At 47.8% G+C, this 18,591-nt stretch overlaps 2 protein-coding genes across 16 annotated transcripts in view; one reads left to right on the plus strand and one right to left on the minus strand.

Annotated features, from left to right (window-relative positions):
• The window catches only part of dctn1b (dynactin 1b), a 27,336-nt gene extending 21,813 nt beyond the window's left edge, over positions 1-5,523 (plus strand). For 12 of the 14 annotated variants that reach the window (XM_030116354.1, XM_030116355.1, XM_030116357.1 and 9 more), the window contains 12 exons: positions 45-257; positions 355-516; positions 738-869; positions 956-1,084; positions 1,183-1,325; positions 1,398-1,564; positions 1,750-1,761; positions 2,632-2,759; positions 2,849-3,035; positions 3,106-3,179; positions 3,264-3,353; positions 3,439-5,523. In XM_030116354.1, coding sequence (XP_029972214.1) covers positions 45-257; positions 355-516; positions 738-869; positions 956-1,084; positions 1,183-1,325; positions 1,398-1,564; positions 1,750-1,761; positions 2,632-2,759; positions 2,849-3,035; positions 3,106-3,179; positions 3,264-3,353; positions 3,439-3,576 — 1,575 coding nt within the window. In that variant the 3' untranslated portion in view covers positions 3,577-5,523. The remainder of the gene's footprint in view (positions 1-44; positions 258-354; positions 517-737; positions 870-955; positions 1,085-1,182; positions 1,326-1,397; positions 1,565-1,749; positions 1,762-2,631; positions 2,760-2,848; positions 3,036-3,105; positions 3,180-3,263; positions 3,354-3,438) is intronic. The other 2 variants (XM_030116356.1, XM_030116368.1) reach the window with 1 other exon arrangement.
• alms1 (ALMS1 centrosome and basal body associated protein) lies at positions 5,272-18,297 on the minus strand. 2 transcript variants are annotated; one of them, XR_003933529.1, is made up of 19 exons: positions 18,229-18,297; positions 16,818-16,998; positions 16,457-16,577; positions 14,543-16,340; positions 14,227-14,386; positions 12,556-13,584; positions 11,835-11,944; positions 10,511-11,504; positions 9,968-10,087; positions 9,002-9,157; positions 7,747-8,645; positions 7,359-7,473; positions 7,039-7,212; positions 6,542-6,807; positions 6,284-6,443; positions 6,155-6,212; positions 5,935-6,034; positions 5,736-5,842; positions 5,272-5,484 (listed from the first exon to the last, which is right to left on the minus strand). XR_003933529.1 is itself a non-coding variant. In XM_030116353.1 (18 exons), the coding sequence occupies exons 1-18, from the start codon at positions 18,241-18,243 to the stop codon at positions 5,798-5,800; spliced, it is 6,501 nt and encodes a 2,166-aa protein (XP_029972213.1). In that variant the 5' UTR covers positions 18,244-18,297; the 3' UTR covers positions 5,272-5,797. The 2 variants fall into 2 exon arrangements, 1 of the variants encoding a protein (XP_029972213.1); XM_030116353.1 differs by having other exon boundaries at positions 5,272-5,842.
• Positions 18,298-18,591: the final 294 nt, after the last annotated feature.

Raw genomic sequence — 18,591 nt, forward strand, 5'->3', positions numbered from 1 at the left:
AAGAAGACGTAATAGTTGACGTCTCCGTGCTTCCTCTTCACCAGTTTACCCAGAGTGCCTTGGACTGCATGGCGGTGGAGGTGGGGCGTCTGCGGGCGTTCCTGCACGCCGGCCAGGAGAAGGCCGACCTGGCCGTCCTGCTGAAGGACCTGGAGACGTCCTGCAGCGACATCAGGCAGTTCTGCAAGAAGATCCGCCGCAGGATGCCGGGGACCGACGCGCCGGGCATCCCGGCGGCGCTCAGCTTCGGACAACAGGTGACCGCAAACGTCCCCCGCCGCGTCTGATCGGAGTGATTCAAGCAGAGGAGGAGGCTCACCCTCTCATCCTCTCACCCTCTGGTGTTTGCGGCAGGTGTCGGACACGCTGTCAGACTGCAGGAAGCACCTCACCTGGGTGGTGGCGGTGCTGCAGGAGGTGGCGGCGGCCGGCGCTCAGATGATGTCGCCCCTCGGAGAACAGGAGGGGCTGTCGGCGGTCAAACTGGAGGACGTGGCCTTCAAGGCCGGGGAGCAGGTAAAAACCAGGAATTCTCTCTGTTAACCCTCCGCCAAGCAAGAGACCTGAAGAACTTTCACATTTCAACATGTTGTTGCAAATTTCAGGATGTTTTATGCTGTAAATGATCAATTCAGAATTGTTTTTGTCATATTTGTTGTTTCTGCTGTTTGGACTTTCAAGTTTGATGCTCTGTCAGCTGAATCCTGAACTGACGCACATCTCACTGTCATTTCCAGATCTATGGATCGCAGGGCGCCAATCCGTACGAGTGTCTGCGGCAGTCCTGCAGCATCGTCATAGCAACCATGAACAAGATGGCGACCGCCATGCAGGAAGGAGAGTACGACTCAGAGAAGCCTCAAAGCAAGGTAAACGTGTCTGAGTGTGAGTGACAGAGCAGCCGCTGCAGTTTTCATTTTACTCAGACTCTAATTGTCATGGGCGCTCCTCCCAGAATCCCCCGCCTGTGGACGTGCGGGCGGCGGCTCTCAGAGCGGAGATCACAGACGCAGAAGGTCTGGGCCTGAAGCTGGAGGACAGAGAGACGGTCATCAAGGAGCTGAAGAAGTCGCTGAAGATCAAGGTAGGAAATGAGATGAACTGTGGATAAACCTGACGCCTCAATTTATGATTCATGGAAAAGAGGATTTCATCAGTTCTCTCCAATCTGTGTGTCTTCAGGGAGAAGAGCTGAGCGAGGCCAACGTCCGCCTGAGCCTGCTGGAGAAGAAGCTGGACAGTTCGTCCCGGGACGCCGACGAGCGGGTGGAGAAGATCCAGACCCGGCTGGACGAGGCTCAGACTCAGCTGAAGAAGAAGGAGAAGTGAGGCCCGCTGCACACTTTACTTGCCTCCCATCGGACCTGCACGGTTTGACGCCTCGCCGCTCTCCGCAGGGAGTTCGAGGAGACCATGGACGCCCTGCAGGCCGACATCGACCAGCTGGAGGCGGAGAAGGCGGAGCTGAAGCAGAGGATCAACAGCCAGTCCAAGATGACCATGGACGGCCTGAGAGGCTCCGGCACGTCGGGAATCGCCTCCATCGTCACCGGAGCGGCCGGAGGTGAGCCGATCCTGCAGGCCGCACGACAGCTTTAACACAGCTTTAACAAAGCTGCTGGAATTTAACCCGAAAACTTGACGCTTCACCAAACTAAAAATCAACACCGAGCAGCTTTTAAAAAAAACTGTCTTTGCTGACGTCTTTCCCTCTTTCAACCCTTCCTAATCTACCAACTCATCCTGCAGAGGAGCAAAAAGGTATTTCCTGTTTGAACTGACGTCTCCTGCGATTTTTTTTTTTAAACTGCATGCTTTGACAGCATCTCAGTACGTAACATGTTTCATCCAGATGTCTGCAGGTCGTTAAATATTAACAATTTCTTTTCCTCTGCACCTAGCACGGCTGCTTCGAACTCAGTTTAAGTGTTACAATAGCAATAACTGGAAATAAGAGACTTATTTGAGGTTAATTGTTATGAAATCAGTCATATTGTCTCAAATCATTTTTATATTCTGCTGGAAAGTGCAGAAAGCAAAATGTCTTTATCCTCAACTCTGGTTTTTGATTATTAATTCATACATATTGCCATTTATTCTTCTCTTCAAACTCTAAAGAACCTGCAGAAATCCAACTATAAGGCTGCATTTATCGAATCTGCATGTTTTCCATCATGCACCTTCTCGTCATGCATCACTTTTCTTTAACCCACCGCTTCATTTTTCAGTTTCTTCACAGCACGACGGTGATAAAATACTCCAGTTTTAATTTACACCATGCTCAGATTGATGTTATGATTTGATTTAATTTTATCTGGTTTCTACAAGTTTGATGAATGAGTGAACGAAAAGTGCACCTTAAAGTTAAATGTAATCTTTATTAAAATCAAACTGTGAAAATGATATATATTGAAACTATGAAGCATGACAACAAAAATCACAAATACCGTGTCTGAAAATATTAGAATTCTATTGATGTGTTGAAAACCTCAGTTTTTAGAGAGGCAAGCAGGAGATGTTTGAAATGCATGTATTCACTTCTTTTTTTCTCTTTTTTGGGACTGAAGTTGAAAGTGCAGCTTCGACTCTGGTCTGGCTGTGTTTCTAACGTGTTTCTGCTCCGGCCTGCAGCCACCATGATGCCCGGCGTGGGCTCGGGTTCGGGCGTCCAGGTGATCGACTCTCCGCTGCTGACTCAGCAGATCGAAGCTCAGAGACTGTGCATCAAACAGCTGAAGAACGACAACAACAGACTGAAGGTACGAAAACGAACAACTCCGGACGTCTGTTTCCAGCTGGAGAGGAACAGTTCTGAGCAGCGTGAGCCGTGATTTATCGCTCCTCGCAGGCGGAGAAGATGCGCGCCCAGCTGGCATCGCTGCCGCCGCTCCACGTCACCAAGCTGCCGTCCAGAGACGGCGGACGGCCCGAGGTGCTCTCCAGCGCTCTGTACCGCAAGACCGACCAGCTGCTGGAGACGCTGCTGCAGATGAGCGCCAACGTCAAGGTGGTGGACATCACCGGGAAATCCCCAGGTCCGTAACCTCAGAGAGAAGCGATGACTGAGGTTAAAGCTGAGCTGATTGGTTGGTGTTTGTCCTGCAGTGACACCTAGTGCTCAGCTGCTGGAACAGACGGCGCGGCTCCAGTCCCTGAGCGACACTCTGGACCGGCTGAAGGTACGACCGCGCCGCTGAAAGCGTGGAGAACGGCTGATTCAGCCCCCTGAGGCTCACCCGTCACGTCTCTCTCCCTCCGCTCAGGGCGAGGTCGCCGAGCACGTGGTGAACCAGCAGCCGGGAGCTCGAGTCGCCTCGGACTTCGCCACCTTCCCCTCCACCTCGTTCGTGAAGGTAAGCGGCGTCGCCGCCCTCGGGCGTGGGAGCTGCCGTGAGACGAGGTCAGACGTGACTGAGAACGGAGTCTCTGTGTGTTCAGGCCAAGGAGGAGAAGCAGGGCGACACGGTGCTGGTGGGCCGCCTCATGGTGCCGTGTCCCCGCGGCCAGGAGCAGGTCCACCGCCTCGTCCTGTCGCAGTGTCAGCTGCAGAGAGTTCACAGTCTGCTGCGGACCTGAGTCGGCACCCGCCTGCACCCCTGATCCTGATCCTGCCTGCCGCACCAACGTAAAACACACCACCGCCGCCTGCTGCCGTCGGCTCGTCTCCAGCAGGACTTCACGTCCCGTCACACCTCCACATCTCTGGATTTTACACTGACAGTCAGTTTTAGACGGGCGATCGTTTCCATTCAGTTTTTAAAGGTGCAGTATGAACCAGTGCGACGCTTCTTTCATTCTTCAGCTGGGACATTCTGGACAATCTGATTCTCTGTGATCATGAGATCAGATTGTCCTGTTTACATAAACACTGAAGGGTTATTCGTCATCTGATTCATTCAGTGGATCAATCCCGGAGTAGTTTAGAAAGTGGCACAAAATCACAACAGTGTTGGATCAGATTATTTCTGGTCATGTAACCGCAGCTGCTGTAGTAGTTTGTCTTCAGTCGGGATTTTTTTTAATGTAGGTTTTTTTTTTTTTATATATATATATTTATATCTGATGACTGACTGGATGCTGAACCCACCAGACTGAGGTTAGCTGGTTATTAATACCCACAGCACTAAACAGAGCTTTAGCAAACATTTAAAAAACTAAATGCATAAATGCATACTGCACCTTTAAATGTGAGGATTTGCTGCTTCTGTAAGTCAGATATTAACTCACCGTCTCTGAGTTTTGTAAAACGAGTTGCATCGTTGTCAGAGTGGTGTGTTTACCGGCTGTCCCGCAGACTGTAAATTCCAGAGCGGATGTTGAATGAGGTATGTCCGCCTGCACTGCTGCATGCCGCCCAGACCCTGCCGCGGTCCCGGCGTGGAGGCCGCTCGCTGCTGACTGTGGACGCCGCTTCACGTTTCTCTGCTGAACTGTCGGTGTTGCTGCTGAAGCCCAGCAGGATGTGAAGAACCACGAGGAGCCGGTGAGGCTTCGCTCCGGGGTTTGTTTGAATTTTTTTTTTTACACACTAACCATCTCAAAGGCGAAGAAGGGTGAAGAGATCTGGCTTTTTACTGGAAAAAAGGAGACTTTTTGCACATTTACCAGATCGACCTGCGGTGATAGAAGAAGCCAGAGGAGAACAAACACGCACATCTTGATTTAACTTGATTTCTGCGAAGATTTAGTTTTTTGCACATTGCAGCCGCCAAGTTAACAAAAGAACTGAGAATTTTAATACTGCTGTCATTTTGATTTCATTGTTTGAGACGCTGGTTTCACCTCGGTAGGATAGGGATGAACTGACGAAGCGTTCAGGGACCGGTGGAGTCTGATCCAGATCCTGCAGCGTTTACATCACATCCATCAAATCATATCACGTAATCTCAATAACAAACCACAAACTCCACAGTGCTCCCTTTACTTTAGTGACTGGACAGTAAAGCTGCAGACTGAGGTTGGACTCTACGGTTTTAATTATTTCATATTTATTGCTGTCCTGGTGTGAGTTGTTCCTGCGTACTTTAACATGCTTGGCATAAATGGCACGTTAACCAGACTCCAGACGTCCACGGACTGTAAACTGTGCGCTGCTGGAATCCCTGTAGACTTTGTCCGAGCCTTAAACCTGCAGAGAGCTTTGTGGTAAAAATCAGTCACCTGCCTTTTTTTTGTTTTTTTTTTTAACCAAACCTTTAAAGCAAAACTACATCTTTGCCAAAGAATCTTTGTTTCTCTTCACATTTGCCATGGCTGAGTTTTAACAGGTTATTTTTTTTTTAAATTAATCCATGATAATTATTGTATTTATTGATTTTGTTTACCTGGTGAAGTTTCTGTTCGTGTCGTGAGCTGATGCATCGGCGTAACTGTAGCTCCAGAGGGAAAATAGTGGCGGCATTTCTAATTTCTTTGTGACCTTCTCGTGCTTTCTGTGAGCAGCTGATGTTCTGAATCTGTCGTCGCTTCTCCTCGTGTGGCTTCCTGCTCTCGCACAAACGGATCAAATAAAGACTTTGAAAATCTTTGAAACGAAGCGTTCTTAAAACATCTCCAAAAATCTGGTTTATTTTAAACATGAAAAACACTTGAAAAGATTTAATTTAAAACTCGGCTGGAAGCGTTAAAAAGTCAGTGATGCTGCTACTGTTTACCTATAAAATACAAAACATTGTGGCTCAAATGTAAAAAAAAAAGCTTTCTTGATTAAAATAGGTAGTTTTGTTGTTTCTGACCACAAATAAATCCATATCGCTGATCACATTATTGTCAGTGGAACATTGGAGCGGCGGCCGGCTCACTGCCATGCTGATCGTCTGCCCAACACGTGGTTTGTGATTCTCTGAAAGACACAAAACATTCCTCACTTCAATTCCCAACGCCGAGACGAAGGTCGTCTTTCACCTGAGCAGCAGGAGCTGCTGGTCGCCGTACCGAGTTGTAAAGCTGGGCGTTCAGGCGATACGAATGATACTTGGCTTTCCGTCTCTCCTCCTCTCGTCTCCGCCGAACCTCGGGCAGGTTTTCATATATTCTGAGAGACAAACCGGGATCAGTGACTCCGTTATTCTGCTCACATGTTCCTGAAGTCAGTTTGTCACATTATGAAATAATTAGCAGCTGATTGTTGAAGATCAGAATGAGTGAAACTCACTGTTTGGACCTCTGGAGCATCTCCTTCCTTGGAACAGCCCTCCTCAGCAGCGCGCCGCCTTCAGAGAAACAGGAACAGTTCACCTCCGGACCTCTGAGCCGCGAGGGGCTGACGGCTGATGTTTGGTACCTGCGGGCCTCGGCAGCCTCTCCAGCCGTCCCAGCGGGTTGAACGGCTCGTCTCCGTAGAAGTCCGCCTGGAGCCTCCTCTGCTCCGCCCTCAGAGCCAGGCACTCCACCCTCTGCCTGGACCGGGAGATGAAGTCGGGACGACGGATTTCCAGAGCCTCCTGCGAGGAGAGACGGTGGAGGACGGAGGGATTTAATGCAGGCAGGACGGCTCTGTAAAGCCTTTTCTCAGTGCTGAACTGAGAGGAGAAGCTCTGACCTGCAGAGAGACTGGCGGCAGACCGCAGGACGCGGTTTTGCCTCTTGGATCTGGACCTTCCGCAGTGTGAAGTGTGAAGCCCGGCTCTCTGTTCCCCTCCTCCTGCACGTGTCTCGGTCGGAGCGGCTGTCTCCACGGGTGGAGGCCTCGGCCGTACGGCTCGAACCACGCGGTGCCGGGCCTCCCCGCCAGAGTCTCCTCCTCCGGCCGGTTCTCCTTCCGGGCTGCTGACTTCAGACTGCTGGCGGAGACGAACCACGAAACACCTGAAACAACAACAACAAGAAAATTGAGGACAGCCCTGCTTATCGTGTATAAATAACTCCTACCATCTCCTCTGAATGTAGTGTTCACACAAATCTTCAAACAAATTAGACTTCTGTGAATATATTTGGTTATGAATTATTCTTTATATTTGGGGAAAAAAGCAAAGTATAGATGAAAATCAAACTCCGTATATAAAGCAAAACAGTTTGATTCCCTCTGTGCTGACGAACCTGCAGGAAGCAGCTTTGAGGGGCTCCTCTTGCTCTTTCTCTGCTTCTGGACATTGTGACCTTTGGAGGAGCCCCTCTGTTCTCCTCCTCCTCCTCCTCCGCTGGGCGAAGGAAATGTGGTTCCAACATCTCTGGTGTGCCGGCGAGTCCCGTTAGGAACGATCTCAAAGTCACCTGGAAAAAACAACCCAAATCCCCGAATTGTTTCCATTAAAGACAGACGTTACTGTATGAGAAATGTGTTGACAACACGTCACAACAGGAAACTCATTAAAAAACTGCAGAGTGAAAAAAGCCGTTTGTCGTGACGCTTCACAGACCTGCTTGGATGCTTTTGTTGGCCTGTTTACCAGCTTGCTTTGCAGCCAGCGCCGTGGACGGGCCGTGGGGCGACGCCACGCTGTAAGTGCTGGTTGATGAAGTGGAACTGGCGAGCTGGGGTAAAAAAAAAAAAAAATGAATGAGGGTATGTTAATCACATTGAATGATCAGTCTGGATCTTTGTTCGTAAAACCAGTTTGATCTAATTTGGGTCAGGAAAATGACAGCATGACATTTCAAAAAAGATGACCCTCTTTTTTTTTAAAACACATAATTCAGTAAAGCCCTTCTAGAAGCAGAAAGGCAGCGAGCAGCAGCAACTATCACCTCAGTGTTGGACATATGTGTGAATCCAGGTACATGACAGTAATCCAAAGGTAAACGTACCGATTCCTTGGTCCTGGTGGAGACCGACGGCCTGACGCCGCTCCTCTCTCTCCTGTGATCTCGCTCTTCTTTCTGCTTGTCGATGGCGCTGTACAGCCTCCTGAGGCTGGAGCTCCTTTTCAGCTGCTGGACTTTCTGGGCTCCGAACACCCGGATGAGGCGAGCCGTGTCCACGGTGGACACCGAGCCGGACGAGGTGGACAGGATGTCCGACTGGTCCGGCTCCGCTGCGGAGACGTGCTGACATTCAGAGGAGCTCTGAGTTCGGCCGGAGGAGGAGCGGCTGGTGACGTCTGGCGGCTGTGAACTTTCCTCTTCGTGAAGACTGGAATGGAGCGGAGATTCAGCTGTTGTCCCTCTTGGAATTTTCCGCTCCGTTTCTCTTAAATCTCCATGCGCGCTGCTCTTGATCTCTCTAAAGTCCTCTCCTTGGTCTCTCCTCCTCAGTGCCAGCTCCTCTCGTCTTCTACCTTTCTCCTGCTGTTTGTGGGGAACAGGAACGGACCCCCTGCTGTGAATGAGGCGGTACAGGTGCTCCAGCCGCTCCAGCCGCTCCAGCAGTGAACACTCTCCGTTGCTGCTCAGGTGCGGCTGCTCCACCCTCCTCTGACGGTAAGACCGGTCCCACAGCTGGTCCGGAGAGCTCTGCTGGGGGGTCGGCTGAACCAGCTCAGGATCATCAACCGGCAGCTCTCGCTCTCGTTCTGTCCGACGAACGGGTTTGAACCCGCCTTGGCTCAGCGGCTCGCCGCTGAGGAACATGATGGGACTCGTCCCCTGGTCTCTCGTCAGGGTTTCTCTGGAGCTCAAAGGCACTGCGGTGAAGGAAACGGACGTCTGAGTGGACGGCTTTGGACTCTGGCTTGGTGGTGAGCTCTTCTCTGACACTTCAGAAGTGCCTAAGGATTGAAAAGGAGCATTACGAATGAATGAAACATAGTAAGATACTGAAAAAACATTTCCTTCTGAAACTAATGGCATTTTTTCTTTTTTTCCCCCAAAAAGAACAGAAGATCTGTAAGAATAAAGATGTTTTCTATTTAGTAAAACTGTCTTGTACTGAAAACTAAATAAAACATGAATAAAAAGTTAAACTCTTGGTCAAAACAAAGAGCATGTTGAACTGAGGGTTGTTTCCATGCTATTTTTTTTGTCAGTTTCCAGCATCCTACCTGGACAATCACTTCGATCAAGGTGTCTCTGTCCTGTGAATTCAGACAGCTGGTGTGTGTATGTGTGTGTGTGTTCAGCTCACCTCTGTGTTCGGGTTGCTGCATTTGAAGAGTGGCTGTGTTGACCCTCTTGCTGTAGATCCCCTCAGCGTGTCGGATGGCGACTCCTCGGTCCACCGCCGGGTCCGGCCGTCCCAGGACGTCGCTGCTGAAGCGGGGAGGAACGGCGTCGTCCGAGCCTGCTCACAATACAGTGGTGGCTTGTTAACCCCTTACAGCAGCTACTGAGAATATAACAGAGCTGTCTTCATTCAGGAGATGATTAAAAAATAAACAAATGAATAAATAAAGAATGAAAAACTCCAGAGCGAATGAGCAGAATGTCTCCGGCCAGTGACAAACAGACTTTCAGCGTCCAACTCTTCCTCTGATTCTGCACAAGGCCCCAGCTCTGCCTTTGTTCCACTCTGCCCCTGAACATGAATAATTAATGCACTGCCTGGTGTAGGTTACAAAGGAGCAGCTGCTGCCCGAATGCGGTGTGTGTGTGTGTGTGTGTGTGTGTGTGTGTGTGTGGGGGGGGGGGGGGGGGGGAGAATTTCCCAATCTTTTAGCTCCTCTAATTTTTTTCACTTTCTAATGCACTGAACATTAAAAAATCCTATTATCTAATATGACAGATATCTGATATTCAAATAAATTTGACAATATTAGTTTGGATTTATATGAGAAACCTTTCTAGAAATCACACCGGCAATGCCTAGATGGTCATGTAATCTTATATTTACATTATTATCCTACTACAATATAAAAATAATGCCTCCTTAGAATTTCATTTGTACTACTTAGAGAATAAACATGAAAAACTAAAGAAGATAAATGAACTGGATGAGACGTTCACAATATTTAACTAGAACTGATCTGGAGTTTATCTTGTGTTAAAATGAGAGAAAAGGGGACAGAATGCAAAACAAGACTCTTTTTCCATTGACCTTTTGCACAGTAATTCAGTGAGCAGAGAACGAATACTGAACTTCAGAGCGAAGTACCTGGGTGGGAGCTCTCCATGGTGGTGTCAGAGGGCTGAGGAGACGAGCAGTCAGCTTCTGTCTGAGGGACGTAGAAGAGCTCCTCGCTGCCGTGAGGTTTGTACGGCAGCAGAACGGGCGCTGGGAGACCAGGAAGAGGAAAACCCCCCTTTACTGACACTGTCAAAATAAAACACTGACGGCACCTCGACCTCCGACTGTGTACAACTGTCTCCACTGTGTTCCCCACAAATCACGAAACCCCTGCTTTCAACAGAACATCTTCAAGCCACGATCCAGATTGGTTCAGTTCACTCGGTTTCACTTCAGAGGCCACGTGCAACCCAGATTAATCATAACTGATAAAATGTATTTGGGCTGAACTCCAGCTGATGTGGCAGACTGCAGTGTGCCAAACAGAATGGTTTTTGATTCCTGGCTGATCCAAATTTGAATGATATTCCTCTGAACTTCCCCTGATTACCCACGGAGGTAGTTTGTAATAAATAAACTATAAAACTTTATTTATCTATATATATATAAAAAAAGAAAAGAAAAACCAACCTGGGGTTTCAGTGTGAAGGCGTCTTGGTGAGATTTCAGTTCTGTGACGGACTGTGAAGAAGCGTTTAGCTACGTCATTCGTCTTTCTCTGAGGGTCAGCCGGTTGAAAGAGGGTGGAGGTGTCGGCTCTGGCGGGCGCTCGCTGTCTCCCCGGCTCCCTGCCGTCGCTCCACTCCGGCGGACTGTTCAAACCAACGCCTTCGTCTGGACTGCTGGCAGCTGGAGAGCGCTCTCTGAGGGGGACAAATTCTTTACGTGGACGCCCTGAGGCGGCACCGGGGCGACTGGAGAGGCCAGCGGAGGGGAGGGTGTGGTCGGGAACTTTGGGGGACAGAGTGAGATGGACATGCGAGACGTGGCCTTTCCTGGGGGACGGGTCAACGGCCTGATTTCCTCCATTCTGTCGCTCTGATTGAGCTCTGTCATGCTGAATGGCGACATCTTCTCTATCTGAACTCTGTGCTGGAGGGGAGGGCTGCTCATATCGGCCACTCACGGCGTCAAGTCTCCTCTGATCTTCTGGTGCTGACTGAGAAGCAGCGGTGTTCAAACTACCGTCTGCTTCAAACACTGACGGCCCTCTGCTTTCTGCCTGAGCCGACGCCACTCTGTCCGTTCCACCTGAATGAGATGAGTCGGACTGGCTGTGGGCTGCATCGTGTTTGTCTGCTCCTGCGGCGAGCTCCAGGAGGTGGAGGGGCTCGGGGGCTGGGCTGTGGGGAGGTGCTGGGGAGGAGGAAGGTGAGGGGGATGTGGAGCGTCTGCAGGTGGCGATGGTGATGGACGTGAGGGCCCGGGACTTTTTTGAAGAAAGGATTACTCCTTCTCTGGCAGCAATCGCACATACTTGAGCCTCCAGATCTGGCTGGGTGGAGCTTTGCGGCTGTGCGGTGGAGTCAGCCGGGTCTGTCCCGAGACCCTGCAGCGGCTGCGTTGTCTGGGTGTTGGCATCGCTGGACGCCGCGGTGCTCTCAGTATCTGTGCTCCAATGGCCCTGAAAGACGGCAGAAACCAAACTGTGTGAAGGTTTCTGAAAGGCTGCACACCGCTCACTACAAACTTAATGTCCGTGTATCACTGCAGACTTTTCAGCACTGAAAACAGAATTATTAACTTTTCCTTGCATTTGTTCACACACCATGCCTGCAACACACCAGTTACCTGAAGCACGAGAGCTGCGCCGCCCAGAGAGGGGAAGCAAACGTCAAAATGAGAAAAACATACACTGACTTCCATTATTTCATAACACTTTAAATATAAGTCAACATCCACAAATAAAGTTCTGATAATTACAGATATCTGCTGTAAAGAGGGTGATCTTTACCGGGTATTTTAGGAGCAGCTCTCTCTTGATTTCTTCAATCCGCTCTCTGTCCTCTTTATCCAGCTTCAGAAGCTCACACTGCTGCCCTGAGATCTTCGACTTGATCCACTCTGTAGCATCAAACACACATTTTAATTAGAGATTTATGAAACACCTCAAACAGCTTTTGAGCAAGAAGTTGTGAGAAACTCGTGAGAGAGTAAATTCATGAAGACGTTCCAGAAATACAGTTTAGACATCTGAATGAATGAAACTTCAACATTTATGTTACACTTTTAAGAACGATGGAGTTGATCGCTGGTGTAACAGAGTTTTATATTCCCTGAAACAACAGCAGCAACAAATGTTTCAATCAAGTCCTTTTCTTTTAATAACCTCTATGAAAACACTTTTGGTCCCTCTGAAAATACTCAGTGCCACATTTACACCATCAATGAACAGCTGGAGGAGCACGTCAACTTTTTAGCTTTAACCTTCTCATAACAGGGTCTAAAGGATTTATTTAGAAACTATTGTTGGACAATACACCTCCAAAACCTGGCAGCTCCTTAATATTACGATAAATGTTTAGATGATAATTAGAGGAACTCTCCTCACTAATCAGTTTGACCAACAGTCTGCGAGATCAGGTGTATGCCATTATATAGAAATAAATCTACCAAATTTTGTCAGCAGTGAAAAATAAGAACAAAAAGGTTAATTGGAGGATGACTCCTCTCACCTCTGGTTTTGCCCTCCTCGTGGTCCGTGCTGCTCGGCGTACTGGACACCACGGTGGACGGAGATTCCCTCTGCAGCAGCTTTGACACGCGGACCGTCAGCGAGCTCTCGCTGCTCCCTTCGCTCGCCCCGTCCTGATCGGGGCCCTCGAGGGCCGGTGAGGAGGAGCTGCTCTGAGCAGGACTCGGCGGCGTTGGCTCCTCGTCCTCCGCCGCCTCGGCCGGGTCTGCGGGGGGAGAGGCGGGCTGCTGTGCGCTCACGGGCGACGGAGGCCGGATGACGGGCGGCTGCTGCAGAGCCGTGTCGGGGGGCGCGGCGCTGCAGCCCTCCGGCTCCGTGCGCCTGACCGACTTGGAGAGGACAAGATGTGAACCTGCGTCGGCACTAACAGGGCGGTCCTGTGGAGGTTTGCACGGAGCGATGTCGGCTGCAGTCACTGGAACCTGTGTGGATGGAGTCCTGGGGTCTGCTGGTGTGAAGGAGGAGAACGAGTCCTGAGGTCTGCTGCTGCGTCTATCCTTCAGGAAAAAGGATGAGCCTTCATCTGGAAGACGCTGGTGTGATGAAGGAGCATCTGAGGAGGACGCAGATGAACGGGTGGACATCGTGATCTCTGAGTGAGAGAGCAGTTTACGGATCTCCGAGAGAGCCTTGGCGCTGACAAAAGACTCCTCTGCTTCTTCGTCCGTGCTGCGGTTTGTTTGCAAGAGCAGATTTGTTTCCCCACGGCTCAGCTTGACACGTGCAGAGACAGGGGAGTCAACTCTTTCTCCCAGCAGACTCTGGCTGCTCTGCGCCTGACGGCTGGGTTTCGCGACAGACGAGCAAGAATCTTGGCCAGGCTTTGAGCAGGGTGTAAAGCTGCGGCCCGCGTGGAGAGCGTCTGTCTCTGGTGGGGGAGAAATCCGCCTGTCCAGCTCTGGGAGAGACACAGCTGGACCAAGGCTGTCCATGCTGAATGGGATGGACACACTTGAGTCCACCGACAGATTGCTGGTCTGAGAAAACTCTGTTTTTTGGGGACTGCCACCTTTAAGAAAACAAAAACAGGCATCACAGGTAAATGGCAGACGCTCATTAAATTGTTAGAAAAGAAAAAAAAAAGTACACCTGTAATTTAATGTGTGTATATGTGTAAAGCCCAGTCTTTAAATATGTTGAAAATATTTTGATTTTTGAAAAATAAGCACACAAAATATCCTGACACATTTTTTTTTGCCCCTCAAGAGTATAGCATTCAGTCACATCCAGTATTTGCAGAAATTAAAAAACATGACACTTGAACAGTAACTACATTATCAATACATTTTTATCTTTTATCTTCCAACTTCTTTTTTGGGGAGTGGTAATGTGTTATATTGGACTGTGGGTTTTTTTCTTCATCCGATGAGTCTTGAGAGAATTTTAACCCATTCAGCAAACTGCTTTGTATTAATTTCATTTGGGAGAGGTGAAACACAAAATTCTTGAGAGAATATTAATTTTAACATGTTCTATTCTCTGGATGAAACTCATAATCCTGACATTTTTTATATCCTCTGTAGGATTTTAATATTTTATTCGACAGTTCAAACCGGACATAAAAGTTTAAATAGTTCTAGCCGTGCAAAATCTGAACTTTTAAAGCTCGTCTTATATTTTCTATGCTGAAGGTCAGTTTCTGAGTTGGTACCTTCAGAGGCCTGAATGCTCCGTGCTGGTGTTCCTGTTGATCCTTTGAGCGTACACAGTTCAGTGGGAGAGAATTCAGCCTCTCGGATTGGGCCTCTGAGTGCAAATGGGTTTAATATGGACGAGGGGGACTGGTCAATACCCAGATTCTGGAGATACGACTGCAACAAAAAAGCACAGCATGGGGTCAGTGCTTTTCATACCAACTGCATGATCCATGCTGAAAAGGGACCTGCAAAACATTGACACAAAAAAAATCCAGGATTCATCTGAACTAGTCTTTCGTATTTATGGAGGATTTTCAGTTTTTGACTTACCGGAATGCGTTCGTCAATGTTGAGCTCTCGGGGCTTGGGAAGCGGTGGTGGAGTTGATTGTTTCAAGGTCCAATATGGGGCATAATTATCAATCTCTAGGCTGGCGACAGAAGAAGCTCCAACAGAAATTGTTTTTTTGTGACCGCTGTAACTATCTTGAGAACTTGAGAGAGTCAAATCTTGATCAAGCAACACATCAGTGAGGTGAACGGGGCTCGTGAGAGCTGAGGGTCGAACGGCGTTGCTTCGGGAATCGTGACGAGCGTCTCCTTCACTGTGAGTCTTCCGTTGTTCTGTCTGCTGCTCTTTGTTGGCCGACATGACGACCGTGTTAAGAGATGAATGGGATTGTGACCTGCCGAATGGGGAGCTTGAGGGTGGTGCTGCAGACCCAGAGGTAGTGTCTTTCTCACTGGGAGCACTGCCCACGGCCTCGCCTCTTCTTGGAGAAGCGTCAGACGGCGCCGTGGAGGCGCTCTGTGGCACACTCTGGCTGGGTGCACTTGAAACGAGAGGTTGTTGTAAACTCTTTGCCTGTTGACTGAGGAGACGGTTCAGACTGTCAGACACTGCATCATAAGCTTTCTTTTTAGGAGAGACGCCAGAAAAGCCCTGCAGGGCCAGACTATCAAACAGAGACGTCTTGGTTGGACTGTGGTTTGCCTTCCAAGCATCGACTTTCTGCATGTAGTTGAGACTTGGGAGAGACTGGACTTCCGCAGAGCTGGAACTCTTCTGGTGATGACTTGAAGTGTCTGGGTGATTCGGTCCAGGTGAGGGAACAACTAGCTGGTATGACTTATCTTTACTGGACTCTATGGATGAAAGTGTTCCTATTTTACCCTTGAAACTGGGTTTTGGTGGGGCCCTGAAAATCCCTGGGGTAGACTGAGACTGTGGAAGAAAACCCAGATAGGATCCATCAATTCCAGTTTGGTTTCCTGAGGACCAGAGGCTGTGCCCTCTCTGGATCCGTTCAACGCCTGCTGAAAATGGCCCGCTATAAGGCGCTCCACCCACATTTGTTGGAACCCTACTTGCCTTGTCTTCAGTCAATTCACTGGGATTTGGTGTAGCAGACCGAAAAGTTTGTTTAGAAGAGTTCTGCTTTGTGATTTGAGATCCAGCTTCACAGCTTCTGCGTCGCTCTACATCGGAGAGAAGCTCCCTGTGTAAGTCTTCACTGTGCTCGCCAGGCTGAGAGCGTATTGTGATGTTACAGACCACAGATGACGGAGCTTGTGATTGTCCAGGGTTTGAAACTCTGTCAGGCTGTTGTGTTTGCTGCTGGGGAAAAGAAGCTTCGCCCGAAGGACCTTGTCTTTTGACCATGCTCTTCCTGGTTTGAGGTTTGCTAACTGCAATGCTTTTATATTCTTCTGAAAAAGATGTACTGCTCTTCAGAGACATCTCAGAGGCAGAGGAAACTGCACTACTGGTGCCACTTCGTAAACCAATATCTTTCTGCAGGCTGTCCAGAAGACGCTGTGCAGAAATATCCTTGCTCAGAAAGAAGGTCTCATCTTTAGCAGCCTCTAACTGTTCGTCTTGACAAGTTTCTGGGTTCACTTCACGGCTACCTGGATCATCTTTTGAAGATATCACTGGGGTTTGAACTTCCTCGACCCGTCCGCCTTGGTCTGCAGGTGATAAACTGCACTGAGAGAGAGAGCAGCTGCTGGTGCCTTCTGTACTGAGGATGGTCGTGTGGGCCAGAGGGTGCTGGGACAAGGACTCACGCTCAGACGCTTGAGTGGTCTGAAATCGCTCAGACGCCACGGAAAGATCCGGGTATGCCCTTAAAGAAGTAAAAAACACAATCATCCACCCAATATTGATTCAATTCATAAAATCCACGTTTTTCGCAAGAAGTTGTGATAGCAGGAAAATGTAAATCTTCAACGTCTTTCTTACCTTAATGGTGCAAACTCTGTGTCAGTTTGTTGGAATAAAGAATACTCGGTCACACTGTTTTCAGGTCTGGAATTTACAGGCAATAAGGAAAGTGCTGGAGACAGGTTACTGTCCTGAAAAGCTGATGGTACAAAGAACAAAAAAAAAGAATGTTATTGACAGATTAATGTGTCCAAACCACTAATCAGCCTACTACCCGAAATTAGCATAATGCTCAGCTCTACTGTATCAAACATAAATAAAACTGAAGTTTCACAAACTATTCTACAGCATCATTTAGAAATTAAAAAGAACAAGATAAAACTGTGCTTCACATACATACTACGCTGGATATGTTTGCATATACAAATGCATCCATTACCAAGATATGAACACCGTTCGCCTTGCTGCCCAAACTCATGGCCGTCTGTTCTGAGTCTGGACTGCGTTTGGTCCTGTTCGCCACTGCCACTCCTTTGGGATCTCAGTTGATTTATAGGCGTTTCTCCAACAGACTGACTAACATCAGCATCTGCGGACAACTGGGGAGATGCCATCACCTCCTACGGAAGAGATAAAACATAAAAGTGACTCATTCCTATCATCTAAATCAGGGAGGGACAATTTTGACCATTGTGAAGAGCACAATAAACCTTTTCCACCAACAGACATAAAACCAGCCTAGTTGTGAAAGACCACTTCCATCACCAGGATGCTTAAATTGTGCTTATTGATTTAATAAGTTTGAAGATGTTTAAAAGGTGAAGTAGAAAGTGTGCAAAGAACCATTATCAATACAAAACAACACAGTCAGAGTATATTATTCAGTCTGTTTAAATGAAAAGTATTACCTGCCATCCATTGGTTAGTGTCATTGATGCACCTAGTAAGAGAGTTGTATGGCACTCAGGTAATTGAGTGAAAGAGACAGGTGGAAATGAGCACACATGAGGTGGTTTTGTATGTTATGAGAGAGTTTTAAATAAACCATATTAGAGGTGGAGGCATGAACATATGAAAAGATCCGATGAATTGTAAGTAGCTCCAAAACTAGTTTAAACTTTGAGCCATACAGCTCATCCATCATTAAAGACGATACTATGAAAGACTAGAAGAAAATCGGTCTTAAGTTGTTTTTTAAACCATTCTGACGGAGACAGCCAGGATATTGATAGGAAAGGTTGCAACTCATGAGTATCAGTTAATCCGCACTTATCAAGAATAAAGAAATATGAAGACTTGATGCAATGTGCACCAATCCCTATTAAGTTATAGTTATAGATTAAGAAAAAAAATACTGGCATTAACAATGGCCGTCATATTACCTTTCAGATCTGTTTGCTGAGAAAACAGTTGCTGTCCTGGTCATTTTTTTAAATTGTCAGAGTTGTTTGAACTCGGGAAGCCAGATTGTTTTCAAAGCAAGAATTCATTGTCAGACACAACAGCATGCAACAAGTTCACTTTTAAGCGAGTTTACCCGGCTAACACCGCTATAATCACTGAATACACTGCCAGAGAGATGTATTTTGAGAGAGAGAGTGTGTGTGTGTGTGTGTGTTATGTGTGTTTCTAACCCTTTATTTTCGGTATTGTTTTAAGTGGAGTCACAAGAAGCGTTCACTTCAAACCTAGCAAAACGGGTAGCAGTCAACTCGTTAGCTCTCGACATCTGTCTACGAAGAACTCTCCTCTAACCAGAATATCTTCGATGCAAACGACGTAAAACTGACCGAAGGGCACTAGAAGGCTTGTTTTAACATCTGGGAATCGGTTCAAGCAGCAAAACTTACCCGTGAGGGCTCCATGTTGTTATTTTGACAGACCGCTGCAGAACGCGCCTCTTCCGCACGCCGCGTATCCAGGGAACGTTGCTAAAGCAAAATCTCGGGAAAAAAAATCTCGTACAATCTCGCGAGAGGTTTTTGAATTTCTTCTTCTTCTTCTTCTTCTTCTTCAAACAATTCATTCCATATATATATATATATATATATATATATATATATATATATATATATATATATATATATATATATATATATGTATGTATATAAAGTCAGTCCTCTTTATCTGTGCTTAGGAATGGACAGTATCCTTACTAATGGTCATCTCATGTCAGCAGAGTGAATCTAATGGTGTCAGATTGTTGTTGTACT

This window comes from Salarias fasciatus, chromosome 19 (assembly GCF_902148845.1).
Source record: "Salarias fasciatus chromosome 19, fSalaFa1.1, whole genome shotgun sequence".
In the NCBI taxonomy this organism is placed as follows: domain Eukaryota; kingdom Metazoa; phylum Chordata; class Actinopteri; order Blenniiformes; family Blenniidae; genus Salarias; species Salarias fasciatus.

Excerpts from the sequence above, each read along its gene's own strand:
- alms1 (XM_030116353.1), bottom strand. Across the intron at positions 14,387-14,542 it reads ACATTGACGAACGCATTCCG|TCGTATCTCCAGAATCTGGG; the intron begins GTAAGTCAAAAA and ends TTTTTGTTGCAG. Across the intron at positions 9,158-9,967 it reads CATGGAGAGCTCCCACCCAG|GCTCGGACGACGCCGTTCCT; the intron begins GTACTTCGCTCT and ends TATTGTGAGCAG.